The sequence below is a fragment of the Larus michahellis genome, chromosome 4, assembly GCF_964199755.1.
Source record: "Larus michahellis chromosome 4, bLarMic1.1, whole genome shotgun sequence".
In the NCBI taxonomy this organism is placed as follows: domain Eukaryota; kingdom Metazoa; phylum Chordata; class Aves; order Charadriiformes; family Laridae; genus Larus; species Larus michahellis.
In genome coordinates, this window is record NC_133899.1 from 7,320,666 (window position 1) to 7,341,638 (window position 20,973).

At 38.9% G+C, this 20,973-nt stretch overlaps 1 protein-coding gene across 1 annotated transcript; it reads right to left on the reverse strand.

Annotated features, from left to right (window-relative positions):
• Positions 1–13,263: 13,263 nt before the first annotated feature.
• On the reverse strand, positions 13,264–20,251 carry CLEC3A (C-type lectin domain family 3 member A). The gene is made up of 3 exons (XM_074586863.1): positions 20,060–20,251; positions 17,970–18,050; positions 13,264–14,868 (listed from the first exon to the last, which is right to left on the reverse strand). The coding sequence occupies exons 1-3, from the start codon at positions 20,172–20,174 to the stop codon at positions 14,477–14,479; spliced, it is 588 nt and encodes a 195-aa protein (XP_074442964.1). The 5' UTR covers positions 20,175–20,251; the 3' UTR covers positions 13,264–14,476.
• Positions 20,252–20,973: the final 722 nt, after the last annotated feature.

The following is a 20,973-nucleotide window of genomic DNA, read 5'->3' on the forward strand; positions in this document are numbered from 1 at the left end:
CATATCAAGCTGCTAGGAAAAAACAGAACTGCTACAAAGAAAAACAGTATTTCTCATAAATTTTACAAAAATACTGTAGTGGACTTTTTTTTTTCCACAGGCTGGCTGCTGGATTATGTCAAGGAATAACAGGAATAATATGTCAGAGAAGTTAGTGCAGTATGGACGCAGTAAACTTATTTTGGAAATACTCTGAAAAATCTTGAGCTGATTCTGATCTTGCTTAAACTATCAATAACTGACATAGTGACATTTCACTTGTGAGAGATTTGAATCCAGCTTATATTTTAAAAGAACTTTAGTGTATAATACGTTTGCATAAAGAGGTATCATAAATCCTTCTACACTCCCCTCTCAGTTACCTTTGGATGACTGTATGCTGTTTGTTTACCTGTTTGAAAACCTTGCTCTTGTGTCCTTCTCTCTCTGAATCTCTAACAGTCACCCCAGTGAAGCACATCACATATGGTTTGCAGTAATAACTTTATATCCTTGGTAAAACTGTGGGAATTCTTCCTCAATGCACATTACATAGAGCCCTGTAACAGCATTTCAAGCTGTCCAATAGAACTTGATTTGAAAGATGCTTCATCAACTGGTTCAGGATATCCATATGTTTGGCGTGAGTGATACTGTACCTCTTAGAAAAACATCCACGAATACAGGGGAAAGGGACAAGCCATCTAAATTCAGCTGAATTTCATTCATATTGCACGTGATCTGCAAAAAAACATATCATGAAAATCTTGGTGTAAGACCACCTATAACAAAAAAATGATGGCAAAACAGTTCTTAGGGCATGTGTGGGTTATGACGGGCTAGCCAGTAGGTTTAGACACAATAGAAAAAGGGTCCTCATATCAGGCTTACTGAGTGTCAGAAGGGACAGAGAGAAGCCTGGCAGCACAGACTAGTGACAAACACCTTGTTTTTGTAAAATTTCTGTGTCAGTCATTAGTCATGTTTCTTTGTTTGAAGTTAAATGGTCTACAGTCTCTGAGAGCTGAAAATCTGTCCTGTAGAGTCAGCCTTGCCATCTAAATAAAATAAATTAAATAGCGTGAGGCCTGATGCATGTCCCTGAGGCATTTCACTGGGTACTTCTCCTTAGTAGTCTATTATCTTCTGTTTATGGTCCTTCAGCCAATTTTCGCTCTGCCTGAAAATCAATTTGAATTCAGTAAAAGTCTAGCAGTACATTCATTTACATTCCTGACATCTACTGATTCTGTAATTCAGTAACAAAAAAGCAGAAACAGCTGCTTTATCTACTAACTTAGTGTTAAGATCATCTAATGAGAACAAAAGCATTTATGGAAGTGCAAATTAATGGATTCGTTTGATTTCATTTCAAATGTTACATAATGCCCTGGAAAAGAGAGCATTTCACTGAATGGTGTGTCCCTATTGGAGAAAAATTTCAAATGGCTGAGATCTCATCTTGGCACCACGTAGCTGGATTTTCAAAAGGGCTTAAGTTATTGAGTGTTGAATGCTATTGAACCTTGGGTCTTGAGTCTGAATGTACTCTTAAAAACCTGGTCATGAGTTCCCTTGGAAGTCTAGCTTTTATTGTACAAGATGTTTGAATTAAGGTATTCACCTTTCTATATATTCACAGAATATATGTTCTGTGGTTTTAAAGAGGGACCAAAGGGAAAGTTACTTCCAAAAATAGTCTGTGCTTGTTCAGCCTTTAAAAATGAAAAATAGATCTTTAAAGAGTAATGGTTAACAATGTGTCCTCATTACTCATGTTTAAATTGCTTTTCTTGGCACAAAACATTTCTATGCTGGAGCCTCTATTCCGAGGTTGGAAAGAATCCAGCATTTTAAATCTTTGATCAAACTCACAAAACTCTTCACAATTACTCTATCTTCGGTGGTAAAATGAAACCCTCAAAATGTGTTAATAAAGGTTTTCAAACACACACTTTTGTATCTCTAAGCCAGACACAAGACTTTAATAGGGATCTTCTGCTACAAATATTCAACAAGTGTTTGGAATACTCACGTGTAGGATATGACAGTGTTAAAAAGCAGATCTCAGACCTCTCAGCTAAAGATCATATTCCTGAATGTTTTTCACGTTATTCATTAGCTTCTAATAACAACTGTGATTCCTCTGGGAGTAGAGCTTGATAACATACTATTTAACTTTTTCCTCAATGAAAGTCAATTGTATCTTGATCTTACAGAAGAATGTGAGGACCTGTCCTAGTTCCTGACACAAGACAGGGAGCAGGGATGCCTACATACCTACATACAGCAGTAGTATACATACCACTGTCAAGCCTGAAGGTGGGAAGATGCACAAGTAAGAGAAGCAAAGTTTCTTACCTTACCAAGATATTTCCAGCAAAGTTTACTGTAGTTTGACAAAAAGATAGTATTAAAATCACCTTTTAATGCTGTCTGGTTGACATGACAGCTAAGGAAGACTTGTGAAAGAGTCACAGATTATAGCAGTTGGTGTGCTCTCGCTTTCTCAGGATTTAGTTTAAAGACAAAGGATGCACCTATAGCATCTGAGGCAGACAGCTGTTGTCAGCAGAGCTTCTCAGCTCCACGCTTAGTGACTACATAGCTTCCAAAAAGGAAACTCATGTCTAGCTGTCTCAGGACATGTAATTTAGAGGATTTGACACTGTAGACGTACCCTATTCATTCTATCCTGAAGAGTATCTGTTCTCATCAGCTGTTTTGGAGAGGTTTTGGCTTGTACAATTGCTACCAGGCAAAGTTGATCAGAGATCAACTTTTAATTTTTTTGGTTCCTTTCTCCTTACCCTCCTTCCCTGGATCCAATCTCTCTTTCTTCTTCCCTCCAAGAAACTAAAATTAAAAAAAAAAAAACAACAAAAAAAACCCTCACAATTTTCTGCTTAGTTTTATCATTTTTCCCCTGCTGGTTTTTTGGTTTGACCACAAAACCAGACAACCCATTATTCACCCAGCTTTACTAATGAGCTCCTTTCTCATAGTCTTTGTACCCTGCATAATGAAGAACATCTGCATCTTGCGTAAAGCTTGACATTTCCCTGCCTATTCACCAATAGCCTCTTTCTCTTTTCTTTCAATGACTGAATGGATTAACACTGCAATACTACTAATGCAATGCATGGGAAAGGAAACTGGCAGAGTCTCCAGAACATTCTATTCTTATCACCTTCCCTTAATATTTCAGTAGAATTACCCAATTCATATGGTAATCATTTCCTTCTAATCAACGTTTCATATGTAACCTTGCTTATTCACTCCTACTTATTCCTATTTGCCAAGAAAGCTGAATGAGACTATTGGGGGTATCTGTCTTCCATGATATTGAGAACAGATTAACAATGCTGGCAGCAGACTAACAAAAAGATGTTTTTCATTAATTAACACTTACAAATAATTTGTTAAAGGTTACACGGTGCTTAATGTATGCCTTAATAAACAGCTATTACATGGCCCAGCCAACCAATAAATTGCTTATAACTATAAAAGCTCTTCTGATGTGCTTAGAGTACTTCTCAACCTTTCTAAAAACAAAGGGCCACCTACTAACCTGAGAAAAATGCTGACTGCCTAGTCCTGTAGAAATGGAGTATTTTGTGCATCACTGCCCTAAAGTGTTTCATATGAATTTATTATGGTTTATCATTCATAATAACATATCCCTTTTTATTTTGCCTTGACAGTTTAGTCATGTGCATAGGATTGTTTGTGAGACCATTTTTTTTGAAGGGACAGAGACCATTTTGCAGCCTACCTTGTGATGTGTGGCAAACTATTAATTATCTAGGTTGAGGCATAGTGATGTATGGTACACACTGCTCATGTAAGGTGCTATTAGCAGTTTCTTTATTAACTCTTACTAGAATTGTACTCATGGACTTAGATTTCAGTCATTAACATGACTGAACAGTTGCATACACACGTGTGCGTGCAGATACAGTTTATATTTCCTAAGACCATCTGGTTATAATTTAACACTAGTAGAATATCGAGTTTCAGTAGGGCATCTAACGAAGAATGAATAAATCTGGATTTAAAAATTTGAAAAAAGGCAGCGAAGTTTGTCTTCTGATGGGTAAGGACTATATTAAGTCGCCTAGTGTTCCTGCTATGTCGGCAAAATCCAGTGGATGTTACTTAATTGCCATATATTGGCAAAAATATTGTACAAAAAGTCATAGCACTGTGCAAACAAAAGTTTGAGAAGATTCACATGGTTATAAAATCCCTGTAAACCCATTGTCTTCCATTTAATAGCAGAGTATACAAAAGAAAGGCAAAGCTGTTTTCTTTGTTGCCTGTCTCTGATGTCAAAAGCTGCGTTTGGTCCATATGCATTCCAAGATTCCATAATGTAGTCTGGGCTGATCCCAAGAAATGAAATGGATTCTCCACAAGATCCATCCACCTTGACAGGATTTTTTGGCCAGTGTCAAGACAAATGCTTCCTTACAGAATCTCCTGAAAAATATTTTCTTAAAAAGGATATTTACATGTGATTATCGTATATTTACTAGGGAAAATGCATGAAGTAGTTCACATTCTTTATAATGAATATACCAGGAAAATGACCTATGAATATGTATGTAGTCCTATGTCAGTTAAACTCAATAGAAATAAGTAACAAGAAAACATAAACATTACAGCTTGTTTGAAAGATCCCTTGTCCAGACTAAACACACCTGCCAATTCTTTAGAAAGATCTCAAAGTACTGCAGCAGTATTTGTAAAATTTTGCACCTGATAACACTTCAAACTAGTTCTGTATGTTCCATTTTATAGACATGAGATGCAGCCTAGGAGATTAATCAGTTAGAATTTAATTTCATTTAAAGCAGTGGAGAAATTCCGCTGAGGTTTTTGCGTAGAGTTAGTACTAAAGTTTTCATGAACTGGAGACTAAGCAACGTTCACATAACTGTCTTTACACAATGGATTTTATGAAATGTAGGATTTATGGTGGCTGAAGGGCTTCTTAGCAATGCCTTTGAACCATCTTTTATAATGTTCCAAAATGGTTACAGTGATTCTTAGTAAGTAATATTCTCGGCAAATGTTGTGTTTTAATCAGCAAAAGAACATGCTAAATGGTTGCAGTTAATACATAGAATGATTAACAATGAGTGGGTTGATAATGTCAATAACTCCAGAGCCAAGATAAAGTTAGGCATGAGTAAACATCTTGGAAGATAATGTTTGAACCTCTGACCTTGGCGCTCAGAACAGAGGAAGCTGTTTCTCATCTAGTGTACCAACATAATTATGCCTAGAGACTACAGTCTTAAATCTTTACATTAGCCATATTTTTATAGGAAATGGTTTAACTACGTGTAGCATGTATGAAATATATTTGCAATAGGAACAGAAGTAGTTTTCTCTTCTTTCCATTTCTCTAACCAGTTAAAATTGTAACATTACAAATATTCAATACATATTTGAACCAAGACAAATATCTCAGTCTTCAGCAGACTACACTGAAATTAACTGAATAGTGCCTTCTCAAACCTGGACAGATTTCCAAAAATAAATTCACATGCAGTATCCATGTTTGCTCTTCACCATATTGTTCTCTGCCTAATTAGGTACTAGGCACAGTTTGTGTTATGCTTTTAATCTTGATATTTTTCACATTGCTTTAGCGAGCTTAGACTGATTGCTCAGCTAAATATATAAGATGATAATTACTTTAACAGCATGTTAGATTTATAGGGCAGTTCAACAGTAACTCATTATTGGCTACACTAATTACGTAGCACACACTAGCATAATTACTCTAGATGTACTGGAGTAAATATGAAATATAATATTTATCAGTTGAATGCTTGGCATAGCATTACCTGACCCAAGAATCAAAAATAGAGTTAATTTGATATGGGCTTTTTCATAGGAGGGAAATACAGTGTCTCTGTCAGAAGACAGGGTAGTTCCGGCAGGGACAGTCCTTGCCCTCCTCACTCTCCCAGCTGTCATCTTTGCTCTCTGGCACCTGGATCCTTCAGCCTGGTCAGTCCCTGTGTCACTCCCACATGTGGTCCAACTGCCATGCTCAGGATGGAGGGGTACATTTGTTGTAACTCATCACACCCCCCAGATCTGACTCTTGGGAAAGAAAGATAACCTGGTGGCTGAGATATGGGGTCCAGAAGATTTCATTTTCTTTTCCTTGCTTGACAATGCTTTATTTCAACCCTTGATTTCTTAATGCTCCAGCTTCCCCTTTGTAAAATGGGGTTAATAATCTTCCTTTTGTCTAGACTGTAAACTTTTTGGAACAGATGCTTTATTTTACCATGTACACAAGAAGATCCTGAGCACAGGACATGCTAATACTTTAAGTTAGAATAAGTAACTCTGATTACATATAGGGAAAAATTAAACAAATCAGCCATCTTTTGAAAAGGGCTAGTTCTGCAGCTGCTGGGCACTTCTGGTTAAAGCTGATTTTGCCCTAAGAAAACAGCTTTCTTTTTTAATCCTTACCTCTCCCCTTTCTCAAGAGTCCCACAACTCTTTATTCTCTTTATCATACTCTTTTTTGCACTCCATTTCTCCAAAAGCAGACAGCAGGACTAGCAAGGACACATTTTCCCACCAACGTGTTGAATTCATGGTAAATATGTTTTTGTCCAGACAGAAACTGTGATCAAAACCACATTTCAACAGATTTTCTAGGTGTCTTGAACAACATCTCACAGAAGAGCAATACCCCTGATATTGCACACTCACCCCAGCTCCACAAAAAAAAAAAAAATTGGCAAAAGGTACCCCAAAAACTTAAAGAAAATCTCCTAAAATCCTACGTATTTCAAATCAGTCCTACTGTCCTCCGCGGCGCTCAGTGGAGACTCGGCGAAGCGCTTCAGCACCGGGAGCGACGGACAGCGCCCCGCCCAGCGCTGCGGTCCGGCCACAGCTCCATCGCTGCTGGCCCCGGGGAGCAAAAAACTCACCTCCAAAAATAAATAAAAGCCCAGCTAGTAGCGAGCTGGCCATTATGGAGATCTGCGTCTCCCGGACCGGCAGGTCCCGGTGCCCCGGCATACGGCTCTGTGCCCCGGGAGCCGCCGGCGTGTGGGCGGTGAGTGCTGTCTGCGTGCGCGGGGGAAAAGCGTGGAAACAGCTCCTGCAGCACGCAGCAGCTTTCCTCTCTCTGGGTCCCAGCAGAGCAGGCAGGAGAGCCGCTCTCGCGGTGGGGATTTCTCAGCAGGGACCGTCGAGAGACAGCAGTGATGTAGCAGATGTCACCGGTATTCAGGGCAGCCAGCACTCATGGGCGTTGCTGGGCTGGGAGACGAAATCTCTTGCTGCTGAGGTACCCACTTAGCCCACTGAGGATTCACGCTTCTTTGGGGGGATAGGAAATCATAGGAAAAATATTAGGGTTGTCTCTGCTTCTTTCCTACTTGAGTTGATGTCTGAGTTTAAATACCTCCAGAAATGAAACCAGGGTGACAGCCAGTAAAAATAGAAGAGGAATGACAAATTCCTGTTTTGACCCAAAGTCTGCTGAAGTAAATTGAAAAACAGTCCTTTCCCTTCAATAGTTTGCACATCAGGCCTTCACACCATGAATGGATTGAGGGATTTCACTAGTGAATACATCTCCAAAGAAAACACCACTAAAACCTAGTTCTGCTTCTGTGTTTCCTTCATTGGAAGGCAAAATTCACTGCTATTGAAGGAGGAATCAGTCTTTTCATTTACAGCTGAATTTTCTGAAAAAGCAAAAGGACCTGGCAACACCATCTTTTGAAGAGCCATCTTCTGCAGGAGCACTTGAGAATGCTTGCCTTAAAGCAGATTGTACTTCAACATTTGTGTACTAAGAATTTGCGATAAACTGGTTGAAACCCCCTTGATTTCAACAGGAGTCTTTCCATTCACTTTAAAGAACTTTGGGTCGTGCCCTAATAATGCAACAATAAGATGTTTCTGCTCCATTTTCCCTAAAGATGTACACTTTATTTTTGCAAAATCATTACCATTACATGGGCAAATAATGTAGTACTTTAGTAGAACAAAGAGAAATGCTGCTGTGCTACTGAGGAGGTTGAATATCCCTGGAAAAGCTATATTTCATTATATTTGTTTAAATTACAGAGAGATGGCTTTAATTTCAAAGGGTTTATTAATTACTAGCAGCTCTCATAGCTGTGATACGGTACAGAAAAAAAGACAGCTCATTTAAAAGTACATTGTTTAACAAATAAACCACCTCTAGAGGCTTGTCCCTGCTGCTCTGCTGCTTTTCTTTTAACTATATTAATCTTTGGCTATTCTGACAAAAGGGATCTCTGTTTGTGGAATTTTCCACATTGCTTCTGCATAAGCATAGAACAATAAATCATGGTGCTTTAGTACTTGTATCATGTTCCCATGATTTAGGTCTGAATTTGGGTTCCCATTTAGGTGTCTTATGGGCAGCATGTCTAATTAACGGTGCCATCTGCAGACGCCTGGCCATACTAGATCAGAACAGGCTTTATTCACTACCAAAAAAAGTTTTCAAACTTTTTTTCTACTTAGTTGACTGCAAGTATGAGCCAAAGTAATACTCTGAATGTCATAGGGTGATTTTCTCAATAGAAACCACAAGTGTTACAAGTTTGCTCAAACTAGATTATTTACATTCAAACACCTGTACTATAAATTCTTTTCTGCACAGACAGTGCAAAGAGGCAGAAGCAATGTTCTGTGTGCACCCCAGCCGCTGGGCTATTCCTTACTAGCAAGTCAGAGTTTGTCCATCTGTACCGTCATCTCTGGTGCTGCTGAAGGAGAAGAGGCTATCTGTCACACTGCAATACCGTGTCCCTCTATTTCTCCGAGCCTATACAAAGCTGCAACCTAAGAGAGCAAAGATATCTTTAAAATACTCTCAAGCCATCCCCTTCTGCCTAAAACTTGGCTGGGGGGAGGAATGCTGTATCAAGACCATCACTCCAGGGAAGTTATCTTTTGTTTAGACAACACCAAGTGAGATTGGTGTTATATTTGTCAGTGCAATAAACTGTTTCTAAGGTATCCATCATTTGGTTTCCAAGATCTAGTGCTGTTTTTATCCTTCTCTAAAGTGATCCACAAGATGGAATTTAACAAGAAAAGAGAAGCTATGGAGGCTTTGTAGGAGAGAATCTATAAAAAACCTATATAGTAAATAGAAAATCAATAAAGAAGGAAATATTTCCAAACTTTGAGGAGTAATTGCAGGCCACAGAGGGGAAGAAATAAACAGAAAAATAGAGTTCCTTTAAAGAAGAAAGCATGCATAGTTAAGCCTTACTTTTTTTTTTTTCCCCCCCAGAAAATAGTGCTGGTGCTTTTAGAGGTTTAGCTAAGCCTACATGGGCCAAATTCTGCTTCAATTTGTAAGCAGTCATCCAGCTTCTAGGACAAATGCAAACAATCTAAGATTATGCATCATATTTTTATTTTAAAATTGGATCTCCGACAGCCTATCTGCAAGTTACTTGGTCACTGGTAAAGCTGGCCTGATTCATGGCAGATATTCCTTTTTCATGTGTTGATAGTCATCAGTAACAGCATTTGAGACTTCTTGAAGAAGATAAAGGTGGAGGGACAAGGCCTGTACTAATGAGAAAATTCTCATGCAGTTCAAATGAGGTACAGCAAAACCCCTTTAGTACTTCTGTTGTGCATAGCAGAGAGGTTGCAAGGCAGGAGTCTACATGCCTGTGATGTGTCCTGCTCCCAGTGGGCTAATCCAGCTCCTACTGGAGGCTTTGAGCTCACCTGGTACACATATGCCTGGACTGCTGAGCACAGAAAGGTGGCATGCAGAAATTTTAGCTGGGATTATGTCTTCCAAACCCATATCTTGGAGTCTGGTAGAAGAGAACTTTCTCCTTTTATAAACACCCCTACAGTGGAAGGAACACAGGTTTCCCAATAGCATAGCCATCTCTGTAGTCTGTAAAGCTGGCTTAATCCCAGAAGAAGGTTTAAACTGGAAATTAAGACCAAGAGAGCTGAAATTTAAAACTCTTTCCCAACTTTTTGTGGATTTCCAGTTAGTTAGTAAATAATTTTACTATTTTCCATTTTTAAAGCTTCTGCTGCTGAAATCCATAGCATGCATTACTGTATCAGACAGCCTGTGCATCAAGCACAGCCAAGAACTTTTCACTGCAACACAAGCATTTTAGTGGGGATGGGTGCTTTATCTATGCTAACGACCTTGGGCTGAGCTTAAATACGAGCAGAGCCTTCAGCTGAGGCTCTTTGCTCCTACAGAGGAATCTCCCTAGCTCATTGATATTCAAAGGTAAGGCTCTGTGATGTTGTTTCATGTTGTTTGCGTATACAATTACTGTCCCTCAGCAATTTCACAGATTTAGGTAGTTGCAGTGTGCGATTCAGATAAGCCATATGCCCCCGTGACATAGCAATAGGTGACTTCATAACTAGTCTGAGATTACTAGGGCAACATCAGTGCCTCAGAAACACTGAGTGCCCCACAAGGTACTAGGATGTTGCTGATGGATGGAAGGAGTTTAACAAGGCTAAATTTTGCATTGGTACTAGGGTGAGTACTCAAGAATAGATCTTTAATGTCTTTTACATTATAGACCTGGCTATAGAAGCCAACTACTATGCTCCTAGAAAATTTTCCTTCCCAGGGGTTAACATGCGTGCATAGAAAAGAACCTACAGAGAAAAATAAATGGAAGGATTAAGTCAAGAGAGAAAGGTGAAAAAGGTGAAAATATCAATAAATAAACATACTGTGCGTACACACAAGGATGTAAGGTCAGGTCTGAGCTTGGCTTTGGACTGTAAGTTTGTTCCACTCCAAACGGCTCTACTTTGAGCCTTACACTCCCTACTAAGCTCTCTAATGAAGTTTAGGGCAAATCAACAAGCCCTGGGCTCTGCTGTGCAGTTTGAAAAGCATGGGAGATGCTCCTGAGCACCTCTCAGCTAATATCAAAACTTTCTTTTCAGGAGCAAACTGAGTAGGGTAACTGTAGTACAGCTAAGCTCTTGGCTGGACGCAGGTGCCAGTTTTTCTTCCATATCAGAGGCTCCCCTTGCTGGCAGGCAGTGTCAGCAGGCTCCCTCAGATGATTTAATAGACACAGGTAGGGTTGAGGTGGTCAATAAGAGAGAGGAAGGAATGAAGCTGAGTTGTTGAAAATCCTGTGAGATGTAGCACAACTGAAAACAGACCAAATGATACTGGGTGTATATCATGTGTAATGAACAGGATGAAAGAGTTTCTCCTTCTGACAGCCTCTGGTAACTACAAGCTCTTACACTAGAAATAAATTACTGCTAAAACACATAGCAAGGCAGAAGCAAGGAGATGTGAACTCTGCAAGGGACAACTTCTAGCTCTAATAAGAGATGAGTTGCCTAGAGACCGAGTAGAGAATGGTGACCTAACCCTTTTCCACCCTGTACAGTAACTTGACTGTGAACATCATCTGTTATCGAGTCATAAAGGCTGGGGAGTGAACTCGCTCATTTAGGTGCCCACAGCCAGCTTTGCATTCCTTTAGGGCAGGAAGGTGGAAGAATAAGACCCCCCCTGGGGTGAGACAAAGGAGGAGGGAAATCCATAGCCACATCAGATGCAAAGTAGGAGGACAAATATAAGTATGAAATAAGCAGGGAGAAAAATCACATACTATTTAACCTGTTGTGGTGCTGTAACGCAAGGAGTGGTTTTAGGGATTTTTATGTTGTCATATCATATATTCAGGGCACCATTCTAGAGGTTTTTATCACAATGATTGCTTGGTCTGTCAAGATAGAGTCCAAGAAACAGTTTGAGTTAAAAAAAATAAAATCTTTTTTCTGCCTAAAATGAAAATTTTGTAATATTTGTCATAAAAAATAAAAAGAATGTAGGTTTAGCAGCTGAATGTTGAGCACTGTTTGAAATTATTATAAAGTCTTTCAAAATAATTATTTTCTATTTTCTTGCAAAGATGCTAGTAGATGTTTGGACATGCTACATTGGACCTTTTTCCCTTATCAAGCAACTAGAAGCAGTATTACAGCAATTGCATTTAAGTAGCACTTAAAACTTTGTAAACTCTGCATTCTCCTGTTATACCACTAGGTGTGAGTGTTGGAGCTTTTTCTGTTGTTGGTTTTGCAGTAATGTGTATAAAAGTTGCTGTCATATGTCCTGTTGAATTCGCAGTCACCCGAGCAATTTCCAACTGAATTGTGATGACTATCCAGTGTGCAAATGGGAAATCCCCAAGTGACTGCCCACTCCATGATACAGCACCCATCTGCAGGGCAGAATACCCCAGATGGATATGAAACTCCAGCTCTTAGATCCCTTTTGCCAGCTGTACATGCATTTACTGGGGAGCAGGGGTCCCTGGTGCATAGTTTTGTGTGACTTTTGCAGACATGAGGAACCCAGAGTTGAAATTTGAAGGGAAAACATCACTGGAAGACCTCAGAGGATTTCAGAGGCTAATTACAGGAGACTGGTGTAGAGAAGGGAGCCTAATCTACTTGAATGGAAAAGATGGGCAATACCACATGTTTATTGGGAGAGAGGAAAGGTAGGGAGCAAAGGTCTAGGGCCAAGAACTGGTGCACCAGCAGGTCAGAGCAGGCCCACCAGGTGGCAAATAAATACTCATCCTCACTCTGAGCTCACTTTGCACAGGCACATTCAGTCATTGAGAGGGGAGATAGTGGCAGTTAATATCCCAGGACAAAGTTTGTTTCCCTGCTGTGTTTCTACTTTGTTTTCTGTCTGTCTTGCTCCCATTGCAGGCATTTCTGGAGGAGTTTTTTATCCTCCTACCATCTCCTCTCCAACTCTATCCACCTGAGTTTTCCTCCATTGTTTTTCCTGTTTACTTTATGTCCCTTTGTTATCTTAATGAAGCATTCTGCTTGGAATCTTCAAATTGATTAGTGATTTCTGTAGGATGGGTTTTGTCTTTGTGCAGTAAATCACTACTGAAAAACCAGTTATTTCTTTCTCTGGTACCTGTATCCACTGGTGAATAAAGGTCCACCAATAATATCTACAAATGTTTCCAATTCCTGCGTACAACTCTAGAAACTTGGCTGAAACAGATTGAATAGGACATAGATTTATAAATTTCTCAAAGGTAAACAAGTTCTGGAATTTGTGGTGAATTTTCAATTTGACCGTAGCTGTATGGATATGCTGAGATACTGACCTATTTCAGAAGCCAGAGGTAAAGAAGCCATACAAAATTACTGCATAAACTGACAAAAATACAACTACAATTAAATACCAGTAATTGCAAATTTATTGCATAATTTAAGAAAATCTTGCACAACTAAAAGATAAAAAGTAGGAATTAGCCTCTAAGCAGCAATATGTTTAAATACTTAAATGAAATTCCTTTACACAAGAGAGAAACTGCCATTTGTAACATGAAGGCAAATCTCTATTGTGAAGTTTAAGAACAGCAAAAAATAATCAGCACATTTTACTTCATTTTCAAATGTCAGGTGCTAAATTGGGAAAATTTGCATCTGGCCAAACGAGCAGTGGTTTGGCCCTACTCTTTTATGCCAATCAGGCATGCTGCCTGCTGTGTGCAGAGAGGTGAATGAGCAGTGGTGCTGTGCCCAGAAGGGGATCCTCCCTCTCTACTTGTGCTCTCAGGCAGTGTTACTGTCTGAATTATAAAGCCTCTTCCTGATCCTGCAGGAGAGAAGGTTTTTGCACATCTTAAAAAGGCATTACATGGTAGAACCATGATCTAATCCCAGGCTGATTTCTTCTACGGAAATGTTCCAAACAACATCTAATATTTAACTATAATTGAGACATTTAGAAGCAAATATGTTTAGACTAAGTGATGTTTTAGAACAACTACTTCCCCCATTTTCTAGCAGTGTATCACTTTTAACTCCACGTAGTTTAAAAATTAACATCAGATTTTTCTGTTTCATTTGGCTTTCTTAACCCATAGGTAAAACTCTTGGTGACAGACCCGTCCTGTTAAAATCTGTAAGGATGATGGTCATTTTTCACAGGAGCTCACATAATCCCAAAGTTCCTCTTAAGCGCTGGAACTGAAAGGATCCCTACACCTTATATTGGCACATGTCACAATACAGCAATCTGTTGTAAACTTTCAATAAATTTACTAGAGTTCTGAGTTCAAGTAAATACTGTCCTACCATGGAAACATGAAGTACAGAAATAGAAGGTGAATTCCAGCAACCCAAACATCAGGCTGAAATAATATGCCAAAACATGATACGATGCGGGTCAAAACATAATATATATTCCTGTACGTAATGAGAGCACTCGCTAAACATAACATTTTTAGCATCTGAATAGAAAATAAATTAATAGAGAAAAATTCTGTTTCAGGAAAGAGTACAATGCAGGAGATGGATATTTTTAACTTGCCACTGTCCAAGTGGGAGGGGTTACTAAAAGGCAAAACTGCATGTTAATAACCCAAAACATGGTCATGGTCACTTGTATATGTAATTATGGGATCAGAAATTCACAAATATATCTTTTGGCAGTACGGCAGACTTCATCTGCCCACTTGCCTTGTGATGATTGAGAAAAAAAGACACAGTTTTCCCGCTTCCCCCCATTTGGTTGGGCACGATCCCAATTGAAGTACTGTAGAGCCATGCCATTGACATCAACAAATTTCCCTTCATTTATCATGTCATTGACACCCAACCAAAACTCAGACACTCTAGGCATACTTTTCTTGCCATAATCTCTCAGAGCATTTGTTTCATCATTATTCCTTGGGATAGCCAGTGTCCCTCCCTTGGCTATGCAGTCTTCATTGGCTTCATGAAAATGTTTGGTGCCTTCTGATGTGAGGTAGCACTTCTTATGGGCCTTTGTCCCACGAAGACAGACTGTGAATAGATATTGGTTTGCATGTTCAGTAAAGCTATAATGTTTCCTAAAATGATAATTTTCTAAAGGTATGTTGGGAATTGAGCAGACAAGTCCCTCAGCAAGTGAAAGGCTCTTGCCTCCACAGAGTGGGCCTGAAAGTAGCAGTAAGATCAGGCTTCCCTGCTATTCCTTCTATTCATGTAGGACCTTGTATGCAGCCAGCATGTTAGCGTGCCTGTGGGAAGTCTGAACCGACTGTTCACAGGCACTCTGCAAAGCACCTTGCACTACAAGGGATGGCCAAAAGCTGAGCATGCTCTTATAGCGGCTCTAGAGAAGAGGCACTTAAGAGGAAGGACAGACATAGCTGTGATCTTAATACCATGACGTGCTTTGAAGAATCTTTCCTGTGTTTATGCTGATAAACCTCAGGCCATGATCTTGAGCCTCAGATTCCCTCCAGCAATATAATTCTCTCAAGGTTTTGTTTGGGTTTTTTTTTGCTTCAGAATGCTAAAATATAACCCAGGCTTCTTGGCAGTGTATCTTATATCTTCTTTTAGCAAATAGCCCTTCTTTCACACATTTTTACTTCATTTCATCAGTCTTAAAACTGATGGAATGAATGAGGTATGGATGTTTGTATTGCTGGCAGTTGTGATTGGTCATCAGGAAATCTCTACTTTATAGTAAAGAGACAGATCTAAAGGTCTTTTCATATTTATGATATTTAATGCCAAAGAAAAGTAAAGTTTTGTGCATTGACTAAACCTAGTTCCTAGCAAACAAAGGCAGGACAGAAAAGTGCTATTTTAAATGTATCCTGCTCACCAGATGAATATTGAAATTCATAATGCAAATCTCTGTCTGGATGAGTGATAGAAGTATATTTCCACTTGCAGAAGAGGACACATTTGTCTCTTTAGTTCTTAATTTCTGGTCTTTCCAGCAAAGTTTATACCTTCGAACTCTACATTCAAGTGAGGTAAATTGACTTAAATCTTTTAAAAAGTGCACACTTACTACTGTGCTTGCATGACAATCTGAACCAAATAATCTAAACATTTGCATTTATAAATCTGTTTTCTTTTAGTTCTACTGGAACATATCAGGGAAGTCTTTATGTAAAGTCCAAATGTACTAGAATATTAATTTGGCATATGCTCTGTAACTGGAATTGCCTTGCAGAACTGCTGTTAGAGTTTTTCCAGCCCAAGGTATGTGTGGGCAGGCTTGCAAGTGAATGCTTAAACTTTGCTTTCCAGCTTTCCTAATGCATATATGTGAAAAACTGATTCTCCCAAGAAAAATACTTACAAGAAGAGAATGCTCCTCAAAGGAGTGTTCCTTCTGAGCTGAGGAAGGTAGCAAAGGTCTTGAATAAACTCCTGTAACAATTATTTTTAGAATCCCGCATGTGCCTACTTCCAGATTATTTCATTTATTGCTTAAACTCATCGTGTACTTATATTAGAAATATGTTGTGAAACAATATGAACATCTTCTGTCCTGATGTTTTTTTATAATCTGTTTCTAATTCCTGTCATCTGTTCTTGTAAGAAAGTATGTATCCGATCAACAGGATATGGAAATCCACTTTGGACCATATACTATATGTCTCAGTTTTTTAGTATTTCCAGTTGTAGTATTCATTGCATTCCTTAGCTGCATTTTCAGGGTCATCATTTTATATTAGGGCTTATCCTTCAAATTTTTTACCTTCCAACTGCTAATGGCCAAAGTGATCAACATATTTGCTAAATGTTGAATTCTTTAGCAAATTTATATTCGTGGGAAAGATCAGAATCTTCAGCAATGCTGCAGTTATGATAGAGACTGGGTCTCTTTAGGGAGAAAGTATGTGTTGCTAAATGACATGTAGCAGCACTTCACAGTAGGTAGAAAGGAGACCTAGGAAATCCAAGCAAAAGAAGAAATATAATTGTAACGTGTCTTTGAAATGTCCATAAACTAAAAAAACACCTCCCTTTTCAAGTATCATAAAGCCATTAATAAACACAGTCAGAGATAGAGGGGTGATAGATCTCTTTTTGCCAAATTTGGAATCCAGTTGAAGAGTGTGGGTTCTGAATTTAGAATATAGCTCAAAATAAGTTTTGAGGATAGAAAAATCTCCTGGCTCTGGTTTAATTTCTAAGCCACTGTATGCTTACTCTCAAATTCCATCTGGAAGCAATACAAGAATTACTTTTAAACAAGAGTAACTTGTCTAGCACAGGCTCCACTCTTTTAAGAAACTTATAAAGTTTTCATATAAGAAATTTAAAATGAAAAATATTTTGTAAAGCTCAAAAAGCTCTATGTAACCCAAAACATAAAACAGGACAAACCAGATATTACCATCCCTAAGGAAAATATGTTCCATTTCATGTGAATGATGTCATTTCCTCTTGTAGTGTCCTCTTGTACATGTTTAAATGCCAAGTTTTGTGTCAACAGCTATGAAAAAGCACAACTGTCTAGTAGGTGCCTGTGTATTTACCCTTCTTATTTTGTTTGGAAATTTCCATCTAGCTTTTTAAATACTTAAAGGACTCTGCACGTTGATATATGGGATACTTCTGAACTCACAGTGGGTATTACTTTGAAGTTTTATGGCAACATTCACATTAGAATGTTGCAAATTGCACGCTTTAAAAAGGCTCAGTCATTTTAGCTTCCTTTTGTGGGTATTCTCAGCCTTTTCCACAAATATTTTTGCCTTGATAGTTAGTCCATGTTCATATCGAAGCTGAGGACCTAACTCATTGACCACCTAAACTCTCAAACCTAGCAGCTCTCATTGTATTGCCTTTGTCTGATTATACCTAAAATTGCACCTTGTGGTTGTGCATAGCAAAGACAAAAGCAGTTCTTGCTACAGATTAATTGCTCTTGGTGAAGAACTGTCGCTTGTACGCCATTAGTTCAGACTGGATTTTACTTGAATGCTTCCTTCAACATTGTCTCACCCTTACAGCTATGGCATACCATGCTTTTAAGGTATGAGTTGAATTTCCCTGTCACAAATCCCTATTAAAGAGAAGGATGGGAGTGAAGGAGAGAGGAAAGGCAGTGATAACTTTTGGAAGCCATTGACCAGTGTAAGGTGCTTTACCTGTCTGAAGTGCTTGCATTTCTTTCAGAGCATTTACTTCTCGCCACAATTTGTCAATCTGGGTCTTTAGGTCATCTTTTTCTTAAATAAAAGAAATACAGATAAATGAACAGATACACAGGCCAAAAGAATATTTTAAAAAGTATATGTTAAGTAGCATGGGTTTCTGCATTGCTGAGATCTTTTGATTTCTTTTAAAGATTTTTCCTTAATGAAAGGATTCCTGCAGGGCTCCTATAAAAAACAGGAGTAACCCACCTTTACCTCTCACCCTCATAGTTTAAATCTCATTTTCAGTTGGACCGTATCCTAGTAACTGTTTGAAAACCATGGATTGTTGCAGCTAATCATTATTTAGCCTGCCAGGACCCAAGTTGTGTTTATTCAAAGAAATGTTATTTCTGTGAGCATGAAAGTTTCACACAACTCTTGTTTTAACGCAGTGAGGGAGAACTAATATAATCCAACTTCACAGTCTGAATGTATGCAAACAAGCTTGCTGAACTACTATTTCCCCTCCCCAGGAGGAGCGTTCCTTTCTCCGTCAGTACAGAGAGGGCCTGGTGACTTTAGTCACACAAATTTAGCCTAAATCACCATTTTGTAGCACTTATAAAAGCACCGAGAAGATGGTGGGACAAGAAAAGAAGCTAATTTGCAGATAACTTCATTTTTCACGTCCTCTTTTCCATTCTTTTTTCTTAATCATTATAATATTCCACCACCATCAAACAACTAGCAGGCATGTTTCCATTGCAAAAGATGACAACGTGATTGCAGCAGTAACCAGACCTTCCAGAAGCCACAGCAATGAACATGAGGAATAAATAAGCTCTTCCACACATAGCAGAACTAACAAAACCACAGTTTCTGCAGATCTGTGTTACATCACCTAATCCTCCAGCTGCACCCCAGAAAGCTCATCTCTTTTCCATACTCCCTACTGCCTGTGGGGATAACCCCAGCTGTCCTTTGCAACTCCCTGCTTCCCCAAGGCAGGACTCCCAGTTCCTCAATCCACGCTCCTCCCTGCGATTCCCAATTCACAGTAGCCTCTCTATGTCCCCTGTCTGCTTCAAAAGAGGCAAAAAGCAGAACAAGCTGAGCTCCTGGTACAATCTTTTCATAGTGAGACACTAATGCAGACCTCTTCTTTTTGTTTTTCTCCCCCCCTGCCCCCTTCATAAAATAGTGGGTAACTTATCCTCAGGAGCTCCATTCTGCCAAATTATTTCAAGCTAAGAAGCAGTGGAAGGTTGACAGACAAATGTGCTGGCAAAACAAATGTATAAGCAGCCTGTCCTTAGGACACCAGGCTAAAAACTATAGAGATTCAAAGGAGAAGGAAGTATATGTAACTGTATAGCGCCAGAGAAGTGTAATAATTTTGTCCAATGGTTTTTGTCTAAGCTGTGGTTTTTTCATTGACTAGGAGTTTAAATATTTGCCATTAGTTTAACCTCCGTCATACCATCTTTTATTAGAAATAAGTCTTTAAATTAAATACACAGACATTTCCAAACAACATTCAGCAGTTTTTTATTTGCTCTCTAAGCTTTGCTCTGGGAATTTATGCTTTATCTTTTTCTGCTAATTCTTTTTCATTAGTTTGACTTGCCATTTCACAGTACTTGTCACACAGGTAAAGTAATATTCCACAAATATTAGACATTCTAGAACAAAGCCCCTCAGGACGTGAATATTTTATTCTGCTCTTTTTCACCATATGTACATGAATTTCCATTCTTCTGGTCTTAGTCAATACAACTATGTAACTAAGAAAGATTGGACAGTCCCCTCTCAGCTGTACCTCTGAGTCCTAAATGTTGACAGAGATGAATAGGCATAACAGACCAATATACTTACAATTGTTATACAACTCTATTTCCATAACTCGTCCTGCCACCTTATTTTCAGCTTTGCTAACTCACATAAAAATATTTTAAAGACAGATATAATATACACTCAACTGTCCTTTATTAATAAGCATTTGTATAATGTTAGTTTGTTTTATGCAATGCTATTTAAGTACATAATAAACTTGCATAGTCTATAAGCTTCTATTCCTCCTCCCAGTTAAAACCCAGTACCTTTCACTCTACGTTTGCTGTGCTTCCTGGCTTTGAATTTGGAAGCCTGGCTGATGGTCTGATCCAACAGGAGTATGCTTATGAGTAGAAAAATCGTAAGTCCAGTTTGTGCCATGTCTCTTCTAAGAATTTAACAAGAAGCTTCAAGAGATTCTGTTTAGCAGCTCTGAGAGCAAGTCACATAGACACATCTCAGTAGGGACTGACTGAGGTCAGTTTTATAAAAGTGTAGTGATAGGGTTGGCTGTGCTCCTTGCTTACGAAATGTGTTTAATACTTAAGCTCACTGTAGCATAAGGCACCCCCTTGTTTTCACATCTCATCTGAAATTCCTATTTCCGTTTTGAGTTCAGCTGGGACAGGTTGCTTCTACAGAGGCTGTACCAGCACTGAACAGTGCTCTGATTGCCACTAATGAGTGCCATATCTCCTGTTTTAGCTTTGAAGCCAAAACGTACTGAAAAGAAGACAGATGCTCAAAACCACCTTGTGCAATGCCAGCCTCAAGGTGAGGTAGCCAAAACATTTCTACAAATACAACAGGCTCACCCTCACCAGAGCACTGACCCAAGCTGGCTAAGTCACAATAGTCATGATCTTACTTACATTGAAACAAAAAAAGAACTTACTCATTCCTGAGTAAATGCAAGCATTGCAGCTACACACACACGTATATACTCTAAGATCACATCATGTGAGGAGTGCGCTTATTTATTTATGAAGAGTTAATTCATAGATATGACTGCATTTCTGATTTAGAACAGGATGTGCTATCAGCAGGGTCTAAGCGGGGGAACAAAAGACAGTGATACTCTTCCAAATGTTCCAAAGTCCTGACTATATGGTCAGAGGAAGAGATGCTACTCTCAGTAAAGCACAAGATGCTGGAAGCAGGACAGGTCTCTCTGGATTCC